The 25,505-nt window shown below is 35.9% G+C and overlaps 1 protein-coding gene across 4 annotated transcripts in view; it reads left to right on the forward strand.

Moving 5' to 3' along the window:
- The window catches only part of LOC140159496 (uncharacterized), a 208,664-nt gene extending 183,502 nt beyond the window's left edge, over nt 1-25,162 (forward strand). For 2 of the 4 annotated variants that reach the window (XM_072182988.1, XM_072182995.1), the window contains exons 34-40: nt 7,266-7,376; nt 11,445-11,558; nt 13,723-13,836; nt 15,897-16,010; nt 16,596-16,727; nt 22,966-23,164; nt 24,456-25,162. In XM_072182988.1, coding sequence (XP_072039089.1) covers nt 7,266-7,376; nt 11,445-11,558; nt 13,723-13,836; nt 15,897-16,010; nt 16,596-16,727; nt 22,966-23,164; nt 24,456-24,525 — 854 coding nt within the window. In that variant the 3' untranslated portion in view covers nt 24,526-25,162. The remainder of the gene's footprint in view (nt 1-7,265; nt 7,377-11,444; nt 11,559-13,722; nt 13,837-15,896; nt 16,011-16,595; nt 16,728-22,965; nt 23,165-24,455) is intronic. The other 2 variants (XM_072183001.1, XM_072183006.1) reach the window with 1 other exon arrangement.
- The last annotated feature ends 343 nt before the right edge of the window (nt 25,163-25,505 follow it).

Here is a 25,505-nt window from a genome sequence, read left to right on the forward strand (position 1 = left end):
AAAATTGCAGTTGCATCGTACAATACATATATCGATTTTGTTTTTGGAGAGACTGCTCTTCAAGCTTCCAAATAAGGATTTATTTAAAAGGGCTCTATAGCGACAATGTGCGCGTGCAGCACGAAATAAATTTGTATTTTACACTATCTTGGCCCTTGATCGGGGTGAATTTTGGAGGAAAAGGGGCTCTTTGCCCCTTTTCTTCTTTCCCTTTCCTTCACTTTTTGTCAGGGGGGCACTCTGTCACCCTGCTGGCTACGCTACTGATCATAGCAGTAGATACCAAGCATGCACCAAGGATAGCATTTTATACTTTCAGAGTGTGTTATTTACATGTTTGATGTAATAGACATGATATATTGTGACCAAGTTGGCATATATATAATTATTGATCATTTATTGGTGCAATAAGACAAAATATTTTGAACAGGAAATCTCTGAACATGGCCTTTAACTGAACCAGATCTTAAATGTAAATCGTGGGGCAACAAAAGACAGCATCGCTTAACAAATAAGATTACCTACAGATCATTCAGGTAGAATTGTAACAATTATTTACAACTTAAACCTTGAAATATATTATACAACAAAAGGTATCATATACACCTGATGAACACAGCTGTATTGCTTTGCCAACTTTGCTACAAAAGTGCTTTCTTTCACAAGGTTGGGTTTCCATAAATAAGATCTTTAGTTGAACTCCAGTCACATGAGAGGGGAATTTGACACCATTTACACAGTATAATGTGTGCGGACGACAGTATTTGTTTTTACTGAGTCTGCAGCCAGATTGTGCAACACACCTTAAAAAACACTGAATAGTTTCAATGTGTCATGGTGCAATGTTGCCATAGGCAAGTCATGGTGTAATGTTGCCATAGGCAAATGTTAATCTGAGCAAATGGTGTCATTCAGATTTGCTTGTCCTTTTGGGCTGCATAATATTTTCCCATTATTTTCAACATTAGATTCTAAACCTTGAAACTTTTAAATTTTATTTTCTATTCAAACATCAAAATGAAATAAATGAAAAGTTTTATAATTTGTTTTAGTGTTTCTACGAGGTCATTCAAAAATTTATACCGCCATCATTACATCTCTGGTAACTTATGTGCCAGGATATTGAAATTACCCATGATTATACTCTTAAATCTTGGCTACGAAATACACAAGTTATTTGATTAAAATGTGATTTTTGATTGTTAACGCGGCTGTGTACTCAAGACGTTGTTTCTTTCGCAAAATTGAGCTTTTTTTATATTTGTTACTTTGTTATGTTTTTTATAAATACAAGGAAAGAAAATCCAGATTTATAAACTCCAACTGCGCTATTTTATGGATTTTATTTCACTATTTCATTCGTGTTTGCAATTTTAAAAGAGAGAAAATCTTTGTTGTATCAGCGGAGTGACACGCACAACAACGCATCGCGGCCATGTATCGCGCAATTTGTTAACGCACAGATACGCTGAAGCTTATCTTCATGCGTGGCGCATCCTTTGGAAACACTAATTTCAAGTGGTCAAATGGCTCCGTTTTAGCTGATAAAATGTGGGTTTTTTCAAGTTCTTTTCCTCGATTTGAATATCAAGTTATGAATGGATTTCGCTCAAACTTCTCAACGGGCTGTGGATTTACCCGATGTTCACATAATATAAGGTAGAAAAGCGAAAACTGCCGCATTCTTCTGTGAGATTCGATGAAAGGGCAAAATGTGACCACTTTAAACTTTAACGGCCATTATTTCAATGTTAATTTTCTCGGTAAAATGACGATTTAGGTACACGATAACTCAATAAATACAGCATCTATAGGTAAGCAAATATGATCATCGTAAAAAGCATGATCGACTCAAGAAACGGTTTTCTCATTTTTTTATATTTTGGTCTATTTCCGATTTTAGGCATCATTTTGTGCAAATAGGCGTTTGTGAATTTTAAAAGTTCAATTTGATGCCTTATATGGTCAATATCTCAAAAACTAAGGCCAATATCAAAAAATAAAAAACCGTTTTGGAATGGAGCCTCAAGATTGAGCTAAAAACAAAATAAAATATTTTGGAAAGAGTGTTTTTTGTTATGATGTACCTCACAAATATTGCCAAAAACTCACTTTTTGTGATTTTCTTCATAATTGTTGTTTTTACCCCAAATCTGTATTTATATTAAGATTTATTGATGTCTTGCCTTTATAAAATGTATACTTTTATATGTCTTGCGAATAATTACAAAGTTATTGCACTTTTACTACATGCATGTCTGAGAGTACACAGCCACCTTAAGATGTGATGAGATAGATAACAACTTCATCAATATCCGTATCAGCAGTAGATAGCAACTTCATCAATGCCATTATCAGCAGTAGATAACAACTTCATCAATGCCAGTATCAGTAATAGATAACAACTTCATCAATGCCAGTATCAGCAGTAGATAGCAACTTCATCAATGCCATTATCAGCAGTAGATAACAACTTCATCAATGCCAGTATCAGTAATAGATAACAACTTCATCAATGCCAGTATCAGCAGTAGATAACAACTTCATCAATGCCAGTATCAGCAGTAGATAACAACTTCATCAATGCCAGTATCAGCAGTAGATAGCAACTTCATCAATGCCATTATCAGTAATAGATAACAACTTCATCAATGCCAGTATCAGCAGTAGATAACAACTTCATCAATGCCAGTATCAGCAGTAGATAACAACTTCATCAATGCCAGTATCAGCAGTAGATAGCAACTTCATCAATGCCATTATCAGCAGTAGATAACAACTTTATCAATGTCAATATCAGCAGTAGATAGCAACTTCATCAATACCACCAGTATCAGCAGTAGACAGCAATTTTATCAATGCCAGTGTCAGCAGTAGATAACAACTTCATCAATATCCGTATCAGCAGTAGATAGCAACTTCATCAATGCCAGTATCAGCAGTAGATAGCAACTTCATCATTGCCAGTATCAGCAGTAGATAGCAACTTCATCAATGCCAGTATCAGTAGTAGTTAGCAACTTCATCAATGCCAATATCCGCCATAGATAACAACTTCGTCGATGTCAGTGTCAGCAGTAGATAGCACCCTCATCAATGCCAATATCAGTAATAGATAACAGCTTCATCAATGCCAGTATCAGCAGTAGACAGCAACTTCATCAATGCCAATGGCAGCAGTAGCTAACAACGTCATCAATATCCGTATCAGCAGTAGATAGCAACTTCATCAATGCCAGTATCAGCAGTAGATAGCAACTTCATCATTGCCAGTATCAGCAGTAGATAACAACTTCATCAATGCCAGTATCAGCAGTAGATAGCAACTTCATCAATGTAGTATCCACCGTAAACAACTTCATTAATGTCAGTATCAGCAATATATAGCTACTTCATCAATGCTAATATCAGTAATAGATAACAACTTCATCAATGCCAGTATCAGCAGTAGATAGCTACTTCATCAATGCCAGTATCAGCAGTAGATAACAGCTTCATCAATGCCAGTATCAGCAGTAGATAGCAACTTCATCAATGCCAGTATCAGCACAGGGGTGCAAGTTTTCTGGGTTTTTTTTTTACGGATTTCCATTTTTGGGTTTTTTTTACGGATCCCCTCATAGCCTATTTCCCAATCCCTAGCGTTTGCTTAAAAGATAGTGCTCCAATCAAGTTTGGACGTGCTCATTTCACTCACATCGTTTTAGGTTTTTTTTCAATGGCTACTTACATCCCTGTCAGCAGTACAGTAGATAACAATGTCATCAGTATATTAGCAGTAGATGGCAACTCCCATCAATGCCATTATTATGTTTTCAGGGTTATTAGGAGTTAAGAAAGCCTAATAGTAATAATGATAATATTGGATGGCTTATTTTGCATGATACCATAACATATCGGATTCGTCATACAAATATCGAACTCGCCGTTGGCTCGTCCGATATTTTTATGACTCATCCGATATGTTATGGTATCATGCTCAGCCATCCAATATTATATCAGTATCAGCAGTAGATGAAAACTTCATCAATATCCATATCAGCAGTAGATAGCAACTTATAAGAGGAGACACATTCATCTATGCCCGAATTTGCGATTTTTTGATACTTATAAACACTAAGATGTATATATTTGTTTGAAACTGGTAAAATAAATTTTTTAAATATTCCCCCCTTCCCCCCTCCCATGTTTTTTCTTGATTTACAAATCAATATGTCACTCTTTTGTAAAAAGTCTCATGGATCAAGAGTCTCATGACTCAAAAGAGCTAAAAAATTGGCAGGAAAATATGGGTCAAGAATGTGCGAATGTGAAATATTGTAATTACATGTACCGTAACCACTCAGGTATAAGCCCACCCCCCAGATGGGCAATTTCACTTCAAAAATGATGGTGGCCTTATAACCGGGGAGGGGCTAGTACTTGAACTTAAAAATAAGAACAATCATCTTTTTTTTCATATGTGATGCGATCAAGCAAAATCAGTCGGAACTCGGAAATATTGATTTTGAGATATAGCCATACAAATGAAATATTTCCTTTTGTTTCCTGCTGTTTTGGAAACTCTTTAATTGCTCATATATCTTTAGAACTGGTTGTTCAATTTCATTGGGGTTTTCTGCAAAATGCAGCATTGTAAATGCTTTTTACTATCCTATAAGAAACTGAAAATATATTGTCGAGTTCTGACTGATTTTTTTTCTTGATTGCATCACATATTTGTTCTTAAATGTGAGAGAAAAGCATTGATTGGTTTAAGAACTTAGCCAAAATTACAACTGGGCTTATACCAGAGTGCACCGTTGTTCCCAGAATGTTTTGAAAAATGGGGGGGGGTGGGCTTATAGCCGAAGGTGAGCTTATATCCGAGTGGTTACGGTAATAAAATAATAATTAATAATTTAATAATTAATATGATAAATTTATCAAATATCTATTGGTGATTTTATGAAGTAAAATGTAAAAAGAAATCACATCATTGCCAAAAATAACATACATTTGTTTTTTAGCAATCTGTACCTTGTCAATGGGTCATATGAAAAAACCACAAATGAATGACTTTGCTGAAAGGTGATTTCTTTTGCATGAGAGCATCACCTTTGTCAGATTCCACCTGGGCATTTTATGGTTGTCATGGTTACCAACAATAAGGTGTACTCCCAAGTGGTTAGGTGATTCACCTTAGCACACAATAGTTTGATGTCATTTAAAGTTTGAATCAAGTTAAATAACTTTAGTTTGAAATTGATGCACTGGAAAGTATAAATCATGTTTTGTTATCAGCAATTGGTGTGGATGGTGTGGGCCCAATGTCAATAAGAACGAAGGACAGAAGCATTTCACACCTTAGACTATCAATCAATCTTTTGAAATAATTTAGTCATTACTCAATTAATGCATCGGCCAAGTGTTTTGGAATAATACATATTGGTCTGATCAGGGACCGTATGACAGGGATGCAAGTCTACCTGGAATTCCGGAAATTGGGCCATAAAAGAACAAAATTCTGGTAATATGATATGCACTGTATGCATATCCTCTAATAAACATCCTTGGGCATAACATTTTTGAAGGGGATGTTTATAGAAGTGTGAATTTTCAATGAAAAACACACAGGTGAAACTGGCAAAACAGGACTTTGAAATACAACATAGAGGGGCCCACATGGGGCCACTTATTATTGGTAAAATACTACCAATTTAGATCTGTAAGTGCAAATCCAAGAATGTGATTTATTTAGTTATATTCTACTAAAAGCCTAATGTGGGGATGAATGGAAAGTTAGTTATAATATACCATTATATTAATATATGGTATAATATAATATTTTTACTGGAGGCAAGGTATTTCAGCATAAAGAGAGCAAACACTTTTTGTTCTAAGAGGGGTATCATCCCCTTAACCCCTGACATAGCCTATTCCTGGTCCCAGATGAACCCCATAAATGCTCAATGCTGCATGCAAGCATGCACTGATTGTCAGTTATCCACTTACATAATACTTAGTAGAGAGAGTGTAGTTAGGATTCAATAGGCAAAAACTAAGGCCATGATTTTAAAACAGTTCAGGATGCCAAAAATGTTGAAAGAAAAAAACAACTTTTTCTGGAATATCCAAAGTTAGGGTCGGTATTCATTTGTACAGTGAAAAAAAAACTTTTTTCCAGATTAGGGTCGGTCGGTGGAGGACAAGCAAACAATATTTTTTATTTGGTCTTATGCAGGGTTGTAGCTAGGATATTTTTAGGGGTGGGCGGCATATCATGAAAATCTTGTATATTTGGCAATTTTGGCCTCTGAGTGGTGGGCTCCAGTGCTAAAATGGCAGCTGAGTGATGGGCTCCAAAACTGAGTTGGTGGGCTCTGCTGCCCACCACTGCCCACTGTAGCTACATCCCTGGCCTTATGTAGAGAAAAGTTCTTTTATCAAAATCTCTCAAGACAAACAATAGTGCTACACAGAATAATGCATAGGACAACAATAAAAGAAAGTTAATGTCAAATCTATTAAACTCAATTGCAAGCCATTTTCCTGTGATTAACCCACGTTCAAAAGTTGCAACATTTTGTACAAATTGTTTCTGCTCCATCATTTACCATTTGTCTAACAACAGGTCACCTAAATGTGAAAGATAATACAGCATATAATTTTCCTTCACTTTCTGATATTTGACTGATATGTTATTGCTATTAGATCTTATTTTTTTTATATTCCTGTCAGCTACTTCTTTCATCTGTTACGATTTTAACTTCAGTTTTTCTTTGAGGGTACCAATAATTTTAGTAGATCTGAACTTTATCTTTACATGCAAGTGGTTTTTGTAGTCCCCTTTAAGTATGAATAAAAGGTCAATACATGTCAAAGGACATGTCATACAGCATAATCTTGCCATGCGTTCTGTTTTTATTTTTTTATTTGTCCATCAGTGTTTTCCCAAAAGCCCAATTACATGGCAGAGACCCTCGGATTCCAGTTCTGTAATGGACAACTCATAAAATTAGGAACAAGGTGGTCTGTATGAGTAAAGTGTGGAATAATGTTTGCTATCTTACAGAGAGCAGTGAACTTGCCAACTTGCTAACTGAAATTTGATGTCTGTGTGCTTTTATTCATCTGTGTAATTTTCTTTGAAAATGGGATTTGTTCCCCTTGAGAATTTTTGTTTTCCCCAGATACACCAATGGTAGTCCAGTTACTCAATGGTATTACAGGGCATATTTTTATAGCAGTTGTCTTGATATTTTGTTCTCTTTCTTTCTTTTCAGATATTTCTTGTGACTCTAATCCTTGTCAGAATGGAGGTCAATGTGTACCAACTGTAGCAGGCTACATCTGTATCTGTGAACCTGGCTTTACTGGTGTCAACTGTGAGGAAAGTAAGTTGGATTCAACCTCTTACATCATATTATCGATGTTATAGCAACATCTCTGTCAAAATGGAGAAGAAGTAGAATCCATACTGCCTATTCTGACCTCTATATTGGCACCATGTCCTATGGAGGGGTATTCAGGTCCTTGTCTCAAATCTGGTAATAAATACAATTTGGTGTCACTCCTTTGATGCATAATTGCCTCACTTCATGAAAGATTTCAAAATTGTGCCTTTGGTCTGCAAGTGTCGTATACAAGCAAATTTACAACGATTCCATCATGCCTGAATGAAGATGACAATTAAGCGGATTCTCCTTCTGTATTTCTGAGGTATCAGCACAGCTGCTTTAAACTAACCCAACTGTAAAGGAAGTAAATGTTCATTTATTATCCATTAGGTGTATCAACATAAAGAACGGGAAACTTGGATCAGTGATAAAGGGCTGTCATGGCCCGCAACATGCACTGAGAGATGAGTGGACCCCACCCTTGCAAATTGGTCATGAAACAGTAAACAAAACTATTGCACTCTTTGAAGGAACGACTACACTTTTAAAATAAGATATTAACTCATTAAAAAGAACACATAAAATATTAAAATCAGCACGATAAGTAAAGACAGAATTAGAAAGACTAGTTTGCGTTTGATCTGTCAATCAAACTCAAGTACGGTTTGTTTACAAGTGTCGTGATGATGAGTTGCTGAACATAGTGATAAACAGGGCGCCTTATGGTTACTTTTGTACCTTTAAATATACAAATCGTCTCAAAAGTAAGGTCTTCAAAGTAGGAAACTTTGTTTCCCGAAGGCACCATGTCAACAATGCCTAGAAAAGTTGCTTTTTGCCTTGTAAAAGTGCGTAATTTTTCCGCTATTTTCTGCAATTCCTTATCTCCGATCAACACCAGACGAATTGACCTTTTACACGTAATTGACCAAGTAAGGGTCGTAGGGAGTTTGGTTGACAATGACATCAGACTCAAACTAGTCTTTTTATTCTGTCTTTAATTATATATACGAGGGGGTATCCAAAAGTTTTTGACATCACCCAGAAGCAAAGGAGCTATATTGATGAAATTTTGTCAGTGTAATTACTGGTCCTTATGTACACTATGATTCAAAAATGGTCTCATTAGTATGTTTACTTTTTTACAGGTGGCGCCAGATGGGCAGTAGGCGCATAACCTGTAAAATGGTGAAAATTGAGGCACGCAGCGTGATTAAGTTCTTGCATTTGAAGGGTTAGGCCTACAATGCTCAGAAAATCTATGATGAAATGAAAGCTATCTACGGTGATGATTGCCCATCATATGGCACTGTTGATTTTTGAAAAAGGAATTTCAAAACTGGCCACATGTCCCTCACAGATGAGCCAAGAAGTGGGCGTCCATCACTTTCGGATGAAGCGGCCACAGTGAAAAAATTCAAGAAAGTGGAGGATCTTATCTTGAAAAGATTATGCGCCTACTGCCCATCTAGCGCCACCTGTAAAAAAAGTAAACATACTTATGAGACCATTTTTGGACCATAATGCACATAAGGACCAGTAATTACACTGACAAAATGTCATCGATATAGCTCCTTTGCTTCTGGATGATGTCAAAAACTTTTGGATACCCCCTCGTACATACAAATATAGGACCTATTGCACTTACACAAGGATGAAAAGACACAAGTTACGATCAAGGCCCCTCCAACCCCTTACCCTTCTTCCCCCATCTCCACAACAAAACACAATTTAGCACACGAGGAAATGCTAAGGAACACCAAGTATTAAATTTACTGAATGACCTGAAAGTATCTCTCAAGTGGGATTTGAAGCTAAAACTATTGCACAATAGTAATGTGGCAGAGAAGATCAGGCCAGGGAAGTGGGCATGATGACCTGACCCATTTTAATGCATTGTTCCTTACTTTTATATCCCTTCAGGTCTTCATATTGTCTTTTTCTTATGAACAATGACATGACATATTGATCAGTTACCTTTGATGTGTGTCCTAGATATAGGGTCTATAGTTACAGCATGTATCAATCTTGAAAGCTCAATCAATTTGTAAAATTGTACACCCTACAATTCATCCAAATACAGATTCTGACATGTGCTAATAAACTGTGCAAATAACAAGTGTGAAAGCAATCACAAGACAAAATGTCACATTTAATTTAGATAAAAGTGTTCATAATTTTGTTCTCACGTAGGCGAGGAGACTGTTAAATTCTTAAACAATTGTTAACAAACTACGTGAGCAGACGACACAAGGGATAGGCATTAACATTACAGGATGGGTTATTGGCTATGTTTTATTGAAGCAGTAGATATTATGATCAAATTGACCTATTTGCATTTTCTTATTATATAGCTAAGCAGCTAGGCAAAATGCATGTATAGAAAATCTAATCTCTTATTATCACATTAAAAGGACATTTCCTGATCCACAGCATCTCCTCCCCCCCCCCACTATTCTAAAATAATGTTTATGTACAACAAATTTCTTGCAGATTAATTCGTTTAGCAAAAATATCAAGAAATATGAATTTGGTTCTGGTAAAGAAATGTAATACACATAATCATACATAACTCGCAAATGCAAAATTGGATTCAACTGAAATTTTGGGAATAAGCTTTTTTCGTGGATATCTACTGAAAAATGCTATAAAAAGGATACTATGATCACGAAATACTCCTTTAAGTAATAAAAAGATCACGAAATCACTAGTTTCTTGTGCCAGTGGCCTAAAATAAATATGCTTGCAATCATTTAATCATTGTCCTCAATAAAAACTGGGATGTTGACATACCATGAAAATATTAATGTAACACAAACTGAGCAATGTTAGGGTTTAAGATCACTAAATGTGTACATAGATACCTTGTTGAAGATTATTCCAGGTAGTAAAAACTAAGAAATCTTGTATTCTTCTGGGCTTTATTGGGTGACAAGTTTTCACAGAAAAATTTAAATAATCCTAAAATCACCAATTACAATACACTTTAGGGGCATATTGTCAGTTATACTGATTTGGTAAGACATCTTTATCCAGGAGGTACTGCCATGTTGAAGTATTATAATACAAGGACATACCACCAAAATGGGTCTGTTTTTTTCATAACAAATCCCATGTCCTTAGACATGGGTCCATGTTTTAAAAAATCACCCTAAAAAGCAAAAAAAAAATTTTTTGAATCTCGGGTGGCACTCCCAGTCAAGATAAAATTCATGTACCACACCCAGATGTTTACAGCAAGTAGGTCTATACAGACCACTATACTATAATTTAATATGTCCCACGTACGTCAAGGCACAACAGTAACTGAAACTGAGGTGAATAAACAAGGAGTCATCGATATCAAATTTAATATGTGATGCGATTGATGACCTTCGTAAATTAAAGGACGATCACATTTTTCTTCAAATATGTTATGCATATATTTGATTACATGACATGATTTCTTATGCATTGGATATTGAGACACACAGACCTATTTATATACACAGACTAGTTGGTTTACTATGCAACCACAAGAACTAGGCTAGAATATAATTAAGAAAAAAACCGCTTGAAATGCAATGCAGTCATTTTGGCTTTTTAATATATTTGCTAGAATACCCCAGACAGATTTGCCCACTTTTACAGTTAGACCCAGTTTTAACCACCGTTTATCAGTGGAAGCTGGTAGCCTAATAATAGATAAGGCGTCAGTCTAGAGATCGGAAGGTCATGGAATCGATTCACATGCTGGCACATTCCCTTGCTTTTTTTCAAGTTGGGTTGTGTGCCGGTCGGGATTTGTATTTATTTGTTGTCATGTTTAATTGTAACAAAGTGTTGGTAAACTGTTCATTCTTTCTCATTTAATATATTCAGTTTCCTCTTGTAGTGAGAAATCGTTCCCCATTGTGTGTATTTGTTCTTGTGCATTAGGAAGCATATCCCCACTAGTAACTTCACTTTTACAGCCAAAAAGTTAGGCAAAAGTTCAATTTTTAGAACTAGTAAAAACAAAGAATCAAAATACATAGTACATAATGCTTTTGTTGAAAGTTTAATGTATTTCTGATTGATTTTCAGATATCAATGAATGTTCACCTAATCCATGTGGGAATGGTGGGCTGTGTGTAGATGGTATCAATGGCTACACATGCGTATGTACTGCAGAATGGACAGGAAATAACTGTGAAACAAGTACGTATTGATATTAAAGTAAATTGTTTATTTCTTCCATGGTCCGGGTAGGTGAGGTTGACGCACCGGGATTGCTGATCACTTATACATTCATGACCGTATAATGTGACCAGCTCCAACAAATGACAGCAGCGAATTTACAGTGCTTTGAATCCTCTAAGATCAGGAAAAAGGCGCTCAGTATAAATCCCAAATTTATTTATTATTCATTTATAGATAAACACTTAACCCCCATACAGTAACCATACCTTTGCTGACATTCTTAGCATACTTGGTTGCAAAGTTATGAGCTTTTATAATGCTACCCTTCACATATTTTTGTTGTGTGCTACACTCTACACACAAAAGTATCTTTATATTTGGGAAAGAGCCCATACATTTCAAACTATGAATTTATACTATAAATGTTATAGTCTGGTGCAACTGGTGTTTGTTTGTGGCTGTGCAAGTGTGGATTTGCAGACTAGAGACATTTATTAATAATGTAGTGCAGTAAGGTAACTTCCCCGTGTAACAAACCTATACAAAAGTTGCAATGGAAACATCATCAAACTGGAACTGTACAAAAAATATATATTATGTTTTGTTAAAACACAAAATAAAAATGCTTATGTAAGCAATTCATTTGTGTTGGCTTGGATGTATGTAGGTAAAGTTCAATGGAAAGAGCTGTTTCGGAAGTGGCTTGTTTAAGCTATGGAAGAGTTATATAAATCTAGGCATTGAACAAATTACAAAAAAAAATATATAGATAAAGTATGAATGATGGCTGGCTAAGGTCATTATCAGTCTGTATACTACTAGAGATTTACTTGTTATTCACAAACTGACCCCTTGGCCTCTGAGTGTCCTCAACCATTAAATTTTCTGTTAATACATCATTTAAAAAGAGACATCGGCTTACTTTGAACTTCGGTTACCTTGGAATTGAATCTGGGGCAAGCTTAACCAAAACAGGCATGAATGGCATTGATTCTGACCACACTAAAGGTGTTTTCTCCATTAAAAAGTTGTCATAATCATTTGCAGGTAGCCTGTCCTATACCTTAAATCAAAAATCAACCACAAAATAAAACTGTATAATAACCTGGTGTAATATCGATGTTCCAAATGATCTCCAACTTAACTCTCTTGTAATTGCTCTAAAGCTATTGTGGTTCATTTTTACATCTCCATCTTGTTTTGGTACTGGACTAGTAACCTTTTGTTTTCATGGCTTATTTGACTAAATCTGTTATATTTCTACCCTGCTCAAAAAAGCTCCAGTGGTACTCTTTTACTACAATTTATTCTTATATTGATGTATGTATTTGTAAAGATTTTGCCAAATGCCTTCTAAAAACACTTATTTAAAAAAAAATCAGATTCAGGGTTGCGGAGATATTCATGATTTAAATTTGCAGATAAAGGTCAAAATTTGGATGAAATTGTGATATTTTTGTGTAAAAAAGACAGAGATCAAAATAATTCCATGTTTGCGTTTGCATTTTTGATTTATTGATAATCCAGGTAAATATACATACAAAAGCAGAAAAAAGCCAAAATTAAAAAAAAAAAAATACATAGGGCCTATAGTCAACATGGTCCCTGGCGAATTCCCTAATAGCGAACTAAATCACCTCAAAGTGGGTCTCCGATAACCCCGATGACGAAAAAAAAATTTATATAAAAAAAGTGATTAAAAAAAACCTACACACAACATATTACTGATAAAGGTACATACAACTACGCAATTTGCGTGAAAAAGAAAACAAACTAAAAACAATTTCACAGGAGACATCATTTGGTAAGGTGGACCACAACCTAGAGAATGCAACAAAAAGGGAGTTATGGAAATTGAAAATGTGTTTATTGAAGCTGTGGCAAGAAACACCCCCGGTACTCTTTTAGATGTGCAGTTGGTTCATGCATATGATGGGGAATCATGTTTAGTTGGTTCCTGCAAATGATGAGGGATTATGTGTAGTCGGTTCCTGCACACTTCGATGATAGGGGATCACATGTAGTAGAGTCGCTTGGTTGGTGCTTATAACATGGGAATGAATATGGTAATAGAATTGCAGTTTTACTTGAACGTTATCTTCTTTTATTATCCTCTACCAACATGTTTTAGAAGTACACAATCTCAAAGCTAGATGAATTAATTTTGATGGTTTATTTTCAGGTTTGGATCCATGTGCTAGTATGCCATGTCAGAATGGTGCAACCTGTACAAACCAGGGAGCTGATTATGTCTGTACATGCCCAAGAGGATACACTGGTGTCAATTGTCAAATTGGTAAGTACTTCACAATTATAGCAAGATACAAGGTACAAGATAATTAATTTCCCATAATTCACAATAAATCACTTAAATTTAAATAAGGATAAATTTTAAAAACAAATAAACAAAGGCAATATCAAACAAAACTAATTATGGAGGGGATGACCAGAAGGCCAGTAAGGCCAGAGGAAGTCATTCCCTTTAACAAAGAAATGTTACCATCAAAAGAAGTAAAAAAACTAAACAAACAAACAAACAAACGAGAAACACAAACAGAGTGCAAATGTCATCATTTTTGGCATATAAAATATGGACAGATTGACTCTGAACAACATAAACATCAATATCTTATACAAGACATACCCCACACTTGATCATGTCTTTCATGTTACACATTGCAACTTCACACTGCATGTGATGCCGAAGAGGTATATGCAAGTGTTTGGCAAATTATTGAAGCATGTTGCAAATTTAACTATATCTCTGTATATAGGATGTTTTTCTTTAGCATTCAAGCATGTTGCAAATTGTATTTGCAAGGGTTTTCAAGATAATTTAAATTTATTAGTAAAATGTGTGTCAAGGTGTCAATCAAATCAGTTATTGGAAGAAGAAGATGACAAGTCCTTGCCATCTAACCAGTATTAACCCTAACACTGCATGGACCCTGCTTTTTGGGATCGGAAGTCAAAGAAGATCCGAAAAAGTCAAGGAGAAGAAGAATTTTTGACTTGGCACCCCCGGGATTCGAACCTTTGACCCCTCGCATGCCAACCACACAATCACGGTCCGGTAGCTACATCGGGTTATTGCTGCCCGCCAGCAATTCCGCGCATATAACACTTAGGCTGATTGCGTCATCGCAGACCCTGGGATTCATGCATGCGCAGAATTTTTCATAGTAAGATTTTGTAAGATTTTTGGGCGATCCTGACTTTTAGACCACCCTCGCTATATAGGGCTCAAATATTACTATTTCATCAAGGTTTAATATTCTAACAAGCTTAAACTAAAAGTTTCATCTAGACTAAGGAGTCAAGCTTTAAACTATTAAGCAACAATATCCAACAAGCTAAAAACTATTTTTTTACCCGTTTTTTAAAAACCAATTTTTGAAAAGAAGCTTTAACATCAATTTTTTCATTGTAAAAACCATCTAAACAATCTTTAAAAATACAGTGACCTACCTAATATTACTAATCTATGTTTCCGATGATATCCAAGAAGCTAAAATATTGTGAAAGAGGGCAGGGCTTTGAGTAATGAGGGAAATTACGGGGTAAAATACATCACGTTTTTCGAGAAATTCGCCATCTTGAATAAATGCAGAATTGCGTCATGCAGTAAAACGATGTCAAACGCGCTTGAAAATGCATGATACGCGAGCGTAAATTACCGTCAAAATGAGCGTACATCAAGCGCTTGTGCTACGCGAAAACTTCGGAGCTGGAATCACCGGTTTTGTAACCAGCTCTTTTACGTCAAAAATAGCTATAAAAACGTGAATTTTGGAACAAAATAAAGCTTGTTTGATGGAATAAAAGGTATGTTTGTACAGTTGAAAACATGTTTAACCTTGTTGCGAAAGTTTAATATGATAAATTTGCAATTTGTACCTTATATAGCTCGGGTGGTCTAAAAGTCAGGATCGCCGATTTTTGGGTGTTAGGGTTAATAGAGAAAGGCTTCATATACATGTACATTTACTGGATTTTCATTTACATACATGTGTATATAGATTAAGCAGAAACTAAATTATTTATTGTTACTGTGTATGTGCATACGTGTTGGTAGATACAAAGCAAAGTAGATTGAAACTGTCATTCAACACATCGAAATATTGAGGTAAATATCTCAATATACTTGAATGACAGCTTAAATCTACTTATTTAGTGTTACTCTTTAAAATGACTGTCTTTTTTCCCTGCAGTTTAGCAATAGGAATGTCCCCAAATGAAAATATTAATTAGACAATTTATAAATGCTAAAAAGTTGAAAAAAATATTGTGGGATGATATGTAGTTGCTCAAATACAAAATAAGACAAGCTTGCTTTCTCTCCTTTGATTTGCCCAGATATCAATGAATGTGCCAGTTTACCTTGTCAGAATGGAGGTGTGTGTAACAATGAGCTTGGGGCTTACTCATGTACCTGCCCAGAAGGCTACACTGGTGTCAACTGTGAAAATGGTAAGTAACAATTATGGGTGTTCCACAAGGTCATCCCTTGGGTCCACACTAAGTCACATTGGCTATCACTTTTATACATTGCCATTAGGAAACACAGGCATCAAGTGATCAGTTTCTTGTTCAAATCAATTTTGGTTAAGGAAATGGCAATGTTGTAATGACTTGATTTGACTCAAGTCAGTGTGGGCAAATGGCAATGATTTGACTTGAGATAATTGTTAAATGACTCGACTTGACTGGAGTCACAACCACCTTAAGACTTGACTTGTGACTTGGTCCCAAAAAAGGTAGATGTAGTAGGTGTGGTATGACATATTGGGGGAATTTCCCCCCTAAAGAAGGAGAGCAAAAAATCAGGAAGAGAAAGAAGAGAAAAGAAATGGAATTTGGTCAAATTCAGGGGTTAGATTGTTAAATTGTGATGATTCTCCCTAAGGGTAAGCCCAAGACTCAAACTCTTGTAGATAGTTTCGCCCAACCGACAGCACAGTGCCTTAGCCTGTTTAACCATCTCACTTCAAACCCAATGCAAAAAATAATTGGTATGATTCTTTCCTGAAAATGTATTTATTGTTTGATTTTCAGCTCTGTATTGTTCATCTTTGGAGGGTACATGGTACAATGGAGTAAATGATGCAGTGACCCTTACTAGGACATCAACTGGTATGATTCTGGGACACTACTCAACTTATCAAGACCGAAGTGCTGGATATGAAGGTTTGTACCATTTGAAATAATTTCTTTTGAGTTTTTGAAACAAAAAAAAACTCCATCCAATATGCAACAAGATAACAATATACAAGAGCACAATTTGTGGGATAGGCTTTTACAATGGGAATTCATAACAATTAGTGGGTTTTTAGCGGGTTTGCCGTCGGACAAGTTTAGAACTGTCAAGCTTTTGTAAGGAGTAGCTCTGACTTCTTCAGGACAAAGTACCTAAGAATGAGACATGTAGGCCGCCCCTTGCCTACTGATGCCTTTAAAATCAGCAGAGAGGCAAGGTCTGCTTGTTTTCTGTAGACAAGGGCAGTCTTCAGTGAATGGCTCTTTTCAGAGCCACCAAAACCTTTTACATTAGCAGATAGACGAGATCTGCTTGTTCTCTGTTGACAAGGGGCAGTCTTCAGTGAACGGCTCTTTTCAGAGCCATCAGTAGGCAAGGGGTGGCCTACATGTCTCATTCTTAGGTACTTTGTCCTGAAGAAGTCAGAGCTACTCCTGACGAAAGCTTGACAGTTCTAAACTTGTCCGACGGTGAACCCGCTAAAAACCCACTAATACAAGAGCACATGCAATAACCGTTGTATAAAATGTGTAATAAGTAATCACTGTCAGTGATTTGTAAAAAAGTTAAGTTAAAGTATTTTTTTTAATGGGCATAAAGGTAAAGGGGATAAACCTGGCCGGAGTGCCATCTATCTTTCAAAGTAATGGGAAGGGGGGTTATCGCAACACTTCTTCAACCGCGATTCTGTTCTGTTACCTTTCCGGCATTGACTAAAGCTGGTACCCATTTGTACATCTGGAGTGGCAATAGGAGTGAAGAACCTTGCCTACAGTCTGTCTACTCTGAAGTACAAAGTACCGACGCGGACGCACACATTGTACCGACTTTGAAGGCACGCTTACCTGCAGCAGAGACGCAGCACTGTGCACTATTTACGCGCTGTATACGCTCGCGTTGTTACTTTGTACTTCAGAGTGGACAGACTGTAAGTGCACAACACATTGACATCATGGGGATTTTGCCGCCCCTCCTCAACAGCCCGAAAAGGTTGACCCTACACTACAGGCACCGTAAAAGCAACACATTTTGATGTATAGTACCATTTTTTCACAAATTTTTATACTTCTTCCAATTTTTCCTGCCCTTTTACTTTACTAATTCTTTTTTGCCGCCCCTTCTTCTTCCGCCGCCCCTTCGTTTTGGCCGCCCCCCCCTGCTTACGCACATGATGAGTCAAGGTGCACCACTTTACCCAAAAAAACTGGCATAATGCTAATAAACCATGGAAATAGCATACACAAAAGTCAAAATCTGATGCTGATTGATCAGTTGATAATTATTTGAAACTATTCAATGCAGAAAATCACTGGCAGTTACTTTAAGCAATCATTCAAGCATACATGGAAGACCAGACAGTTGCCATGCACCCATTTAAATATACAAAACTAGAGATTAGTTAGATGCCACATGAATTCCAACCCACATGGTAGACTATTGACCTTTTTCCCTCTATCCCACAATGCACTATTCCAGGGGGGGTATGATGTAGTTCATCAACCTCATAGATTGTGTGCATCCGATGGTCTTTTGCAATTATTTTGTCTTAATATGGGCATACTGATTCCATATAAGCGGATTATCGTAAAGGCTATCGATGTTACTAATTATGCAATTATTGAATACACGTGTGATGCAGTTACGGAGCGATGCAGAACATCTGTGTAAGAGGTTTTGTTTACGTTTTATTTTCATCTCCGAAAAAAAGTGAAACGGACGCCGACAAAATGTCACTGCGTGTCCCGTCATTAGTTTTTCACCTCTAGGTCTATAAAATGTATACAAAGTTAGGTTTCAATAACAGGAAACTTTTTTTCGCGACGACACTATGTCAATAAGGCATAGAAATGTTGTTCTTTGCCCCCGAAAGGTATTACTGATCGTGCGCCATTATCATGATTATCGGTGATTCCTTTTTTGTGATGGAGGCACCAGGCGAAATGTCCGTATTCCAGAATGTAATGAACATAACTCTGTACTCCCCGGGGAGATGATGTATTTTGCGACACTCATACCCCCTGGAATAGTGCATGATGGGAAAGAGGGAAAAAGGTCTATAGTTGTGCTGTCTATTGTGGAGCAGGAAACCGATACAAAGGCACAGTACCAGGAATGAATCAAATAGATGCACACCACAAATTAAGCTTTGAAGTTACCAATCTTTTATTAAGTGAAAATGCTAAGTGTCAAATATGTGCAATAGACACTGATAAAAATGACGTATTACCTGACATAGATTGTTATTGCATTGCTAAGTAGGACATTAATTTAATTTGAATATAATGCATTTGGATATAATGCATGTTTGTTGTACATTTTTATTGTTTTCATGAACATTATGTTTCTCATGTTGTGCAGAATGTAGGCGACTTAACCATCCTCATACGATTTCAGCCGAATTGCGGTTAGCGTCACGTACTAGTAAAATGTAAAATGTTTGCACATTTTTTAATTGTAAACTGTCACGTAATGCAGGCTTTGGGTGCAATGTGACTTTGAATGTGTAATATAGCAAGTATTTTACTTCTCAATTTGAAATTACTTGGTACTCTAGGTCGGTTAACATGAGTAAGGTTTGATCTTTCCCTAGAGAAGTCCTTTTCAGAGGGCTGAGCTTTTGGAACTCTAGCGAGTGCCATCTTCAGAGCCAAGATGCTTCTATTTACTTCTCGTTTAATTGTTGTAGATATCAACTTTGCATTTCCACCCATATTTTGTATTGTAATTTTCATGTGTATGTTATACCTAGAATAGATCCATCATGTGACAGAGTCAAGGGGGATATTTGGTCATACCCAAAGAGATTGGATCCAAAGAGTACTTACTCAAAATTATCCTTTGTGTAATGCTATGGTAAATCTGCCAGATTGATTGGTCATACTCATGGAGAGCAAATAGTGTACATCCGGCATTTATCAGCTGAAGCTTGAAATGGAATAATAATTGGAGTTTTTAAAGTGAAAAAGAGGGAAGTGTGGGGATGATGAGATGGTGGGGCAAACAATACATCACAAAGTAATATCCAGGTAAACTTATGAGAATGAGAATATAAACAGGACCCTTCCAATTTTTAGCTAGTATATGTCTCTTTTTGTTCTGTACATGCACCTGATCATGGATTAGTTGTTTTTGTTGTTGTTGTTTTTGGCTTTGGGCTCATTTCAAAATGTCATCGTTCACACAACATGTAACACATTTAAAGGCATAATGTACAATCTTTTTAAATGAATTTGATTAGCTTTTGTTGGCAAATGTCTTAAAGGCCTGTTCAGGGATCCCAGCGAAGGTGTAAAAAAATATAAATTGTTTATAAATTGCCTGAAAGTGAAGGATAAGTTATTAAAATTATCAAAAGATATTTTTTGCTGTGAAAAATTTGGCAAAAAAATAAGGAAAACTGCAGTATTGACAAAGTTGAAGCCCCATTTAAATACATGTAGTTAATTTCTCTACATAAGTAGGTCTATAGAAATTACAGATTTATATAAAATGTCTCATTTTGAATTTAATAAATGGCTTTCAGCTTAATCACAAGCAGGCCATGTTAACACATCTATGACAATAACAAAGGTGCCAAAATCTTAATTATGATGATTTTTACGATCCTTTGGATGAGCAAATCACTGAATAGGCTGTTAATAAGACATGTATTCCCAATAAAGCTCCACCGTAGTTCAGCAGCCAAGAGAGGTAGTAAGTTTTAATTTACCTCAATATTTTGGCTTAAAATGGCCATAAAACTTATCTGACAGTTGTTACATTTCATAATATTTGACAAAAAATAACAACATTTAAATTTGACAGACATTTTATATTATGACTTTAAAGTAAATTTGACGTATCTAGACATTGATTTCATATCTATATTCATGACATAATAATTATATTAATCAAATTTGACACTGTGAAAACAGGCTTATTGGTTCCAATGTCAAGCTTCACTTCCATTGAAAAGACGACAGAAAATAATGAAAATATCTGTGTATAATAGTGAACAATAGAATGGGTAGGATGGTTATCTATCATACTAAGGAAGTAGCTTAAATGTATGGAAAGCCATTTTTGTTGACTGCAGCCGGAAATGCCTAAAAACCAATTGTGTTTATTTCTGTGAAAAATCTTGTCAGCCATGTTGCATTTCATAGCTTTTTATAACATGGTACATGCACATTTAATGACATAATTTTTAAAAATGTGCTTGACATTTATTGACAGAATAGTGTTCAATAGATGAACATTTAGAATAGCAAAATTATTATTTTAAAATGTTTCCTCATGAAAACCAAAGATTGTTTTGATAAATGAAGAGATAATAGAAAATAATTGCAGACATCTATAATTCATCTTGCTTTGAGTTTGGTATTGATGTAGATGCATATTTGGCTGGGCTGGTAGCTGTATCAAATTGTGTACACCAACCTAATCCTTCAGAGCATTATACACATGCATACAAGGGCAGCATATTAGCGTGTTTGCAGTGCAACTGTATAAAAGCACTGATGTCACTCCCAAACTCAATGTGAAACAAAGTGTAATGGTCCACAATTTTAGGGTAACATTCAAATTACATAAAACATTTTCATGGTCACCAAATGAAGCAAATTTGACTGCCTCTTGAAATGGGCTATTCCAGTTGAAATCCATACACCTCTATGGAAGACATGACCACACAGGGGAGTAAATTTTATGACTTCCATAGGGAGTGTATGGATTTTAAGTGGTATAGCCCAGAGTATCTAAAGAATTTAAATTGATGTAATGGAAGCGGAACTAACATATCTGTTTACACAGCTAAGGCTTACATTTATTTGTTTGTTTCAATTTTTTTAATCAAGTCATTTGCTTGGTTCTGCTTTTACTGGCACTTTGCCATTTAGTTTGTAACTTTCAGAATGTTCACTTATTCAAATACATCTTGTAACATGTATCTTTATTATGGTGTGTTATGTTGTAGCCAATTTTATGTTAGCGGTACTAATATGACAAAGTCAGTAGATTATACATAAAATCATAAATGACATATTGCCAAATTGTCATATTGTGTGATTGTATGTATGCACCGCAAAGTGTCACTATAATTCATGAAGTTCATTAATATGTTTAACCACACATAATCCTATTATGTTTAATCTATTTATAAACATACTTCATCATTTTTTGTACAATGAATGAAGATAATGAACTTAGTAATGTAATATTCTGGGTTAGGCAATGGAACAATAAACCTGTTCTACGGGCCCGACCGACCCAGAATTTACGTTTTGGAGATTTTTTCTTCAATTTGTGCTAAAATCATGTAAAATCAGCCGTTTTGGTTGATTAATTTTGGCTGAAAATGTTTAGAAAATATGTTTGCAAAAAGTCTTCAGATTTCAAGATTTGTCAGATATTGGTGAAAATTGGTGCATTGCTCTAGGAGTCTGTCTCTCTGCAGTCATGCTGGAATCTTATTCATAAAAGATAGACCTATGTTAAAAGAGATCAAACTTTCATTCCTAATTGATTATTTTTCAGTTTTAGAATAGACTATAGTTCTTCAGTATTTTCATCATATGATGCCATGTATCTGTAACCCATAGGGGGAGGCACTTGTATTTCAACAAGTATATCATCCATGTACAAGAAAAAGGGTCATTTTTCATGGTCTGACAAGATGTTCGAGTATCTTGTTAAAGGTATCCAAAACAGCACAAATGCTAAACTAGAGTGTTAATAATTTTAAGCAATATTGCAACATTTCTATAAGATTTATTTTCCATACAATGTTAGTTTTCACTGTAAAATATGACCTCTTTTAATTTTGACAAACCAAAGAATTTAATTCCAGCGCCTATATGTTGCCAATGCTTATCACTCCTTATCATTTTGTCGATGAGGTTGGTCCTTTTGATGTATTATGACCATCCCATATGTCAGTCTTTCTTGCTTGCTTGCTTGCTTGCTTGCTTGCTTGCTTTCTATGAAGGGTGTGAATTTACACTTTCTTGGGTACTTTGCAGATGATATACCAGTTAATGGGCCCCTGCTATTGTAGCATATTGAACGCATACACTTATTTATTTTGAACTGCCTTTTACAGCTCTACAATAGCAAGGTGCGTCAGTTTATTTTGGTTCATATTATGCATCCAATTGACCATTCATGTGTCTCCTTATTTTCTATCTACAGTACCAACCATTTTAGTTGGCTACTCAAGCATCAGCATGGAGAGACCAACATTTGGATTTACAGTGGTTCAAAACAATGGTGATTCTACCACTAGTTGGACTGGACAGTGTCATTGGTGTGGTGGGCGGGAGGTTCTTCAGACAACATGGTTACGTACAGATATGGTGAATCTTTGTCACGAGATGAAAGACGCTAACAGGTACAGACTTATTGATTATTATAGCCTACTTATAACAAATAGCCAGACTTCACTTAAAATTCTATTGTCCAGTTGCATGATTGGGATGCGAGTCTTCAAACGTTTTTGTATGGGGATGTGCGATACAGGCTGTAGAATTCAATCCTTCTTTATACCTTTTTCGTCAACATTGTATACTTTTTAGGGGAAAATAGACTAAATGGTCCAAATATATGCAATTTATCCACCAATAAAAACATGTGCGGGGGCATTGATATACCAAAATTCCTGAAAAGGCAACCCAAAACCGTGGCACATACCTGTATACCATCAAACAGGGTACATATTAGTGGGGAGAGGTTTTGCTGGAATTTGTAACATAAGTAATTATTTCATTAGCATCACTAGAGTACGCATTCCACTGACTGCATGCCCACTACACCTGTGCAAACCCATGATTGTGATAGAACATTGATGGTATTTAGATTTGTCTAAAAAGTACCTTCTTCTTCTTGCATGTGAAACCTAATAACCGGGAGATATTAAGATCCCAGGATGCTTTTTGAACAGCCAGTCCCTTGTTTCTGCATCAACTTCAGTGATACCAGTTGCTCCATTTGGCAGTCCATAGAGGAGACAATCAGAGATGATGTGATCAGCTGTCTGGTGATCTGATCCACACTCACAGGCTCGGTTGTTAGACAGGCCCCATTTCTACATGTTAGCTTATCTGAAACAGAAACAGCAAATCTGCTGCTATTAGCTGGCTTTTTGATTTCACAGCAAATGTGTGGAAGCTTAAAAGAAATGTACTAGAAAATGTGGCTAGTCTTTCAACAAACTGAGACTCTTTGCTATTTGTGACTATATCATATTTTTGAATAATATCTCAGAGAGATATTTTATAGTAAATAAAACCACAACAACAAATGGTATTTGTTTATTTTATTTAAAGTATGGTTCATTCACTTTTACAAGAATTCATATTTTTTTCTAATAACAACAACCACCCAATCAAACCACTAGAGAGTGCTAACACTCATACACATAACTGTAGAAAGTTGGTTGTATAGCAGGAGAGGAAGGTGTGGTCACCAGATTCCAGTGGCTACACCACCTGCAATGGTTGTTATGGTGAGATTTTTTCCAATGTGCTAACAAAAATGTTATTATTTTGTTAATGCATCTATCCACTCAATTTGACAACAGAAAGTCCAATGTGTGAAACCCTTTACAAGTCCAAATCTTCTTGTAAGACTGTTATTCATGGGTGATTAAATTATTATTTCTTGTTGTTTATTTATTTCTGCAGAGTTGGACAGGACAGCTGGACTCGATATGAACAAAGCTTGGCCCCGAGAGAACTCGCACCAGCTCCATAGAATTGAAATGGGAAGGCTTTATTGCATGGGTCTGATTTTATCAAAGAGTTTGGACCTAAATAAAACTGCCTGAGAGTTGCACTGTGTGTAATGTTATGATAAATCCACCATATCGTTTTGTCATGGATGGAGACCAAAATAGTTTATCTCATGCAAGCGATAATTTGTGTTACAAAGGTTTGGGCGTGTAGCACTTAGCCTGTGTTATTGGCACAGGGCATAACACAGGGCATAACACCTGCATAACACACACAAGCACACACTTTAAAGTAAAGTTTACCAGACTCATGGCGAAACAATCCAGAGCTACATTATTTTGGCCTCCATGAGTAACCCTCAAACATGGTTGAGTTGGTTCTCTTTGGGTCTAATCTCTTTGCGTTTCACAGAGACTTGCAATGTGTCCATAAAGTCTCCCAACTCATATGTGACCAAGCATGAGTAAATGAGGCTGAATGAGGAAAAGAGCAAATATTTATATCACAGTGTTTTATATGAATCAATACATTTGATACCCAAATAAATGTTATACAGAACTCCGTATAAAAGTTATGTATAATTAAAAATCAAGTTGTCTCATTACATGATATTCACATTAATATCAAGTAATCACCATATGTGTACATCCATATCAAACGATGCACTTGTCGGTTGTTACATGTGTCTCTTTTTACATAATAGCTAGGAATGAATACCAGACTTATCTCAAATGGAGGTTACTTCAAATCATCCCCAAGTCACATGGTTTAGGCATAGAGAATATTCCTTAACCATGTGACTTGGGGATGATTTGAAGTGACCTCCACTTCAGATGAGTCTAGTATTTATTCCTAGCTATTATGTGGAATGAGACATAATAGCAGCTGACAAGTGCATCGTTTTGATATTGATGTACACATATGAATTTTGCAATTTGTGAATGAGTCAATGGAAGAAATCACAAAACAAATACCTTACATTTTTATACTACTAGCAAAGTT

Source organism: Amphiura filiformis, chromosome 1 (genome assembly GCF_039555335.1).
Source record: "Amphiura filiformis chromosome 1, Afil_fr2py, whole genome shotgun sequence".
NCBI lineage: Eukaryota > Metazoa > Echinodermata > Ophiuroidea > Amphilepidida > Amphiuridae > Amphiura > Amphiura filiformis.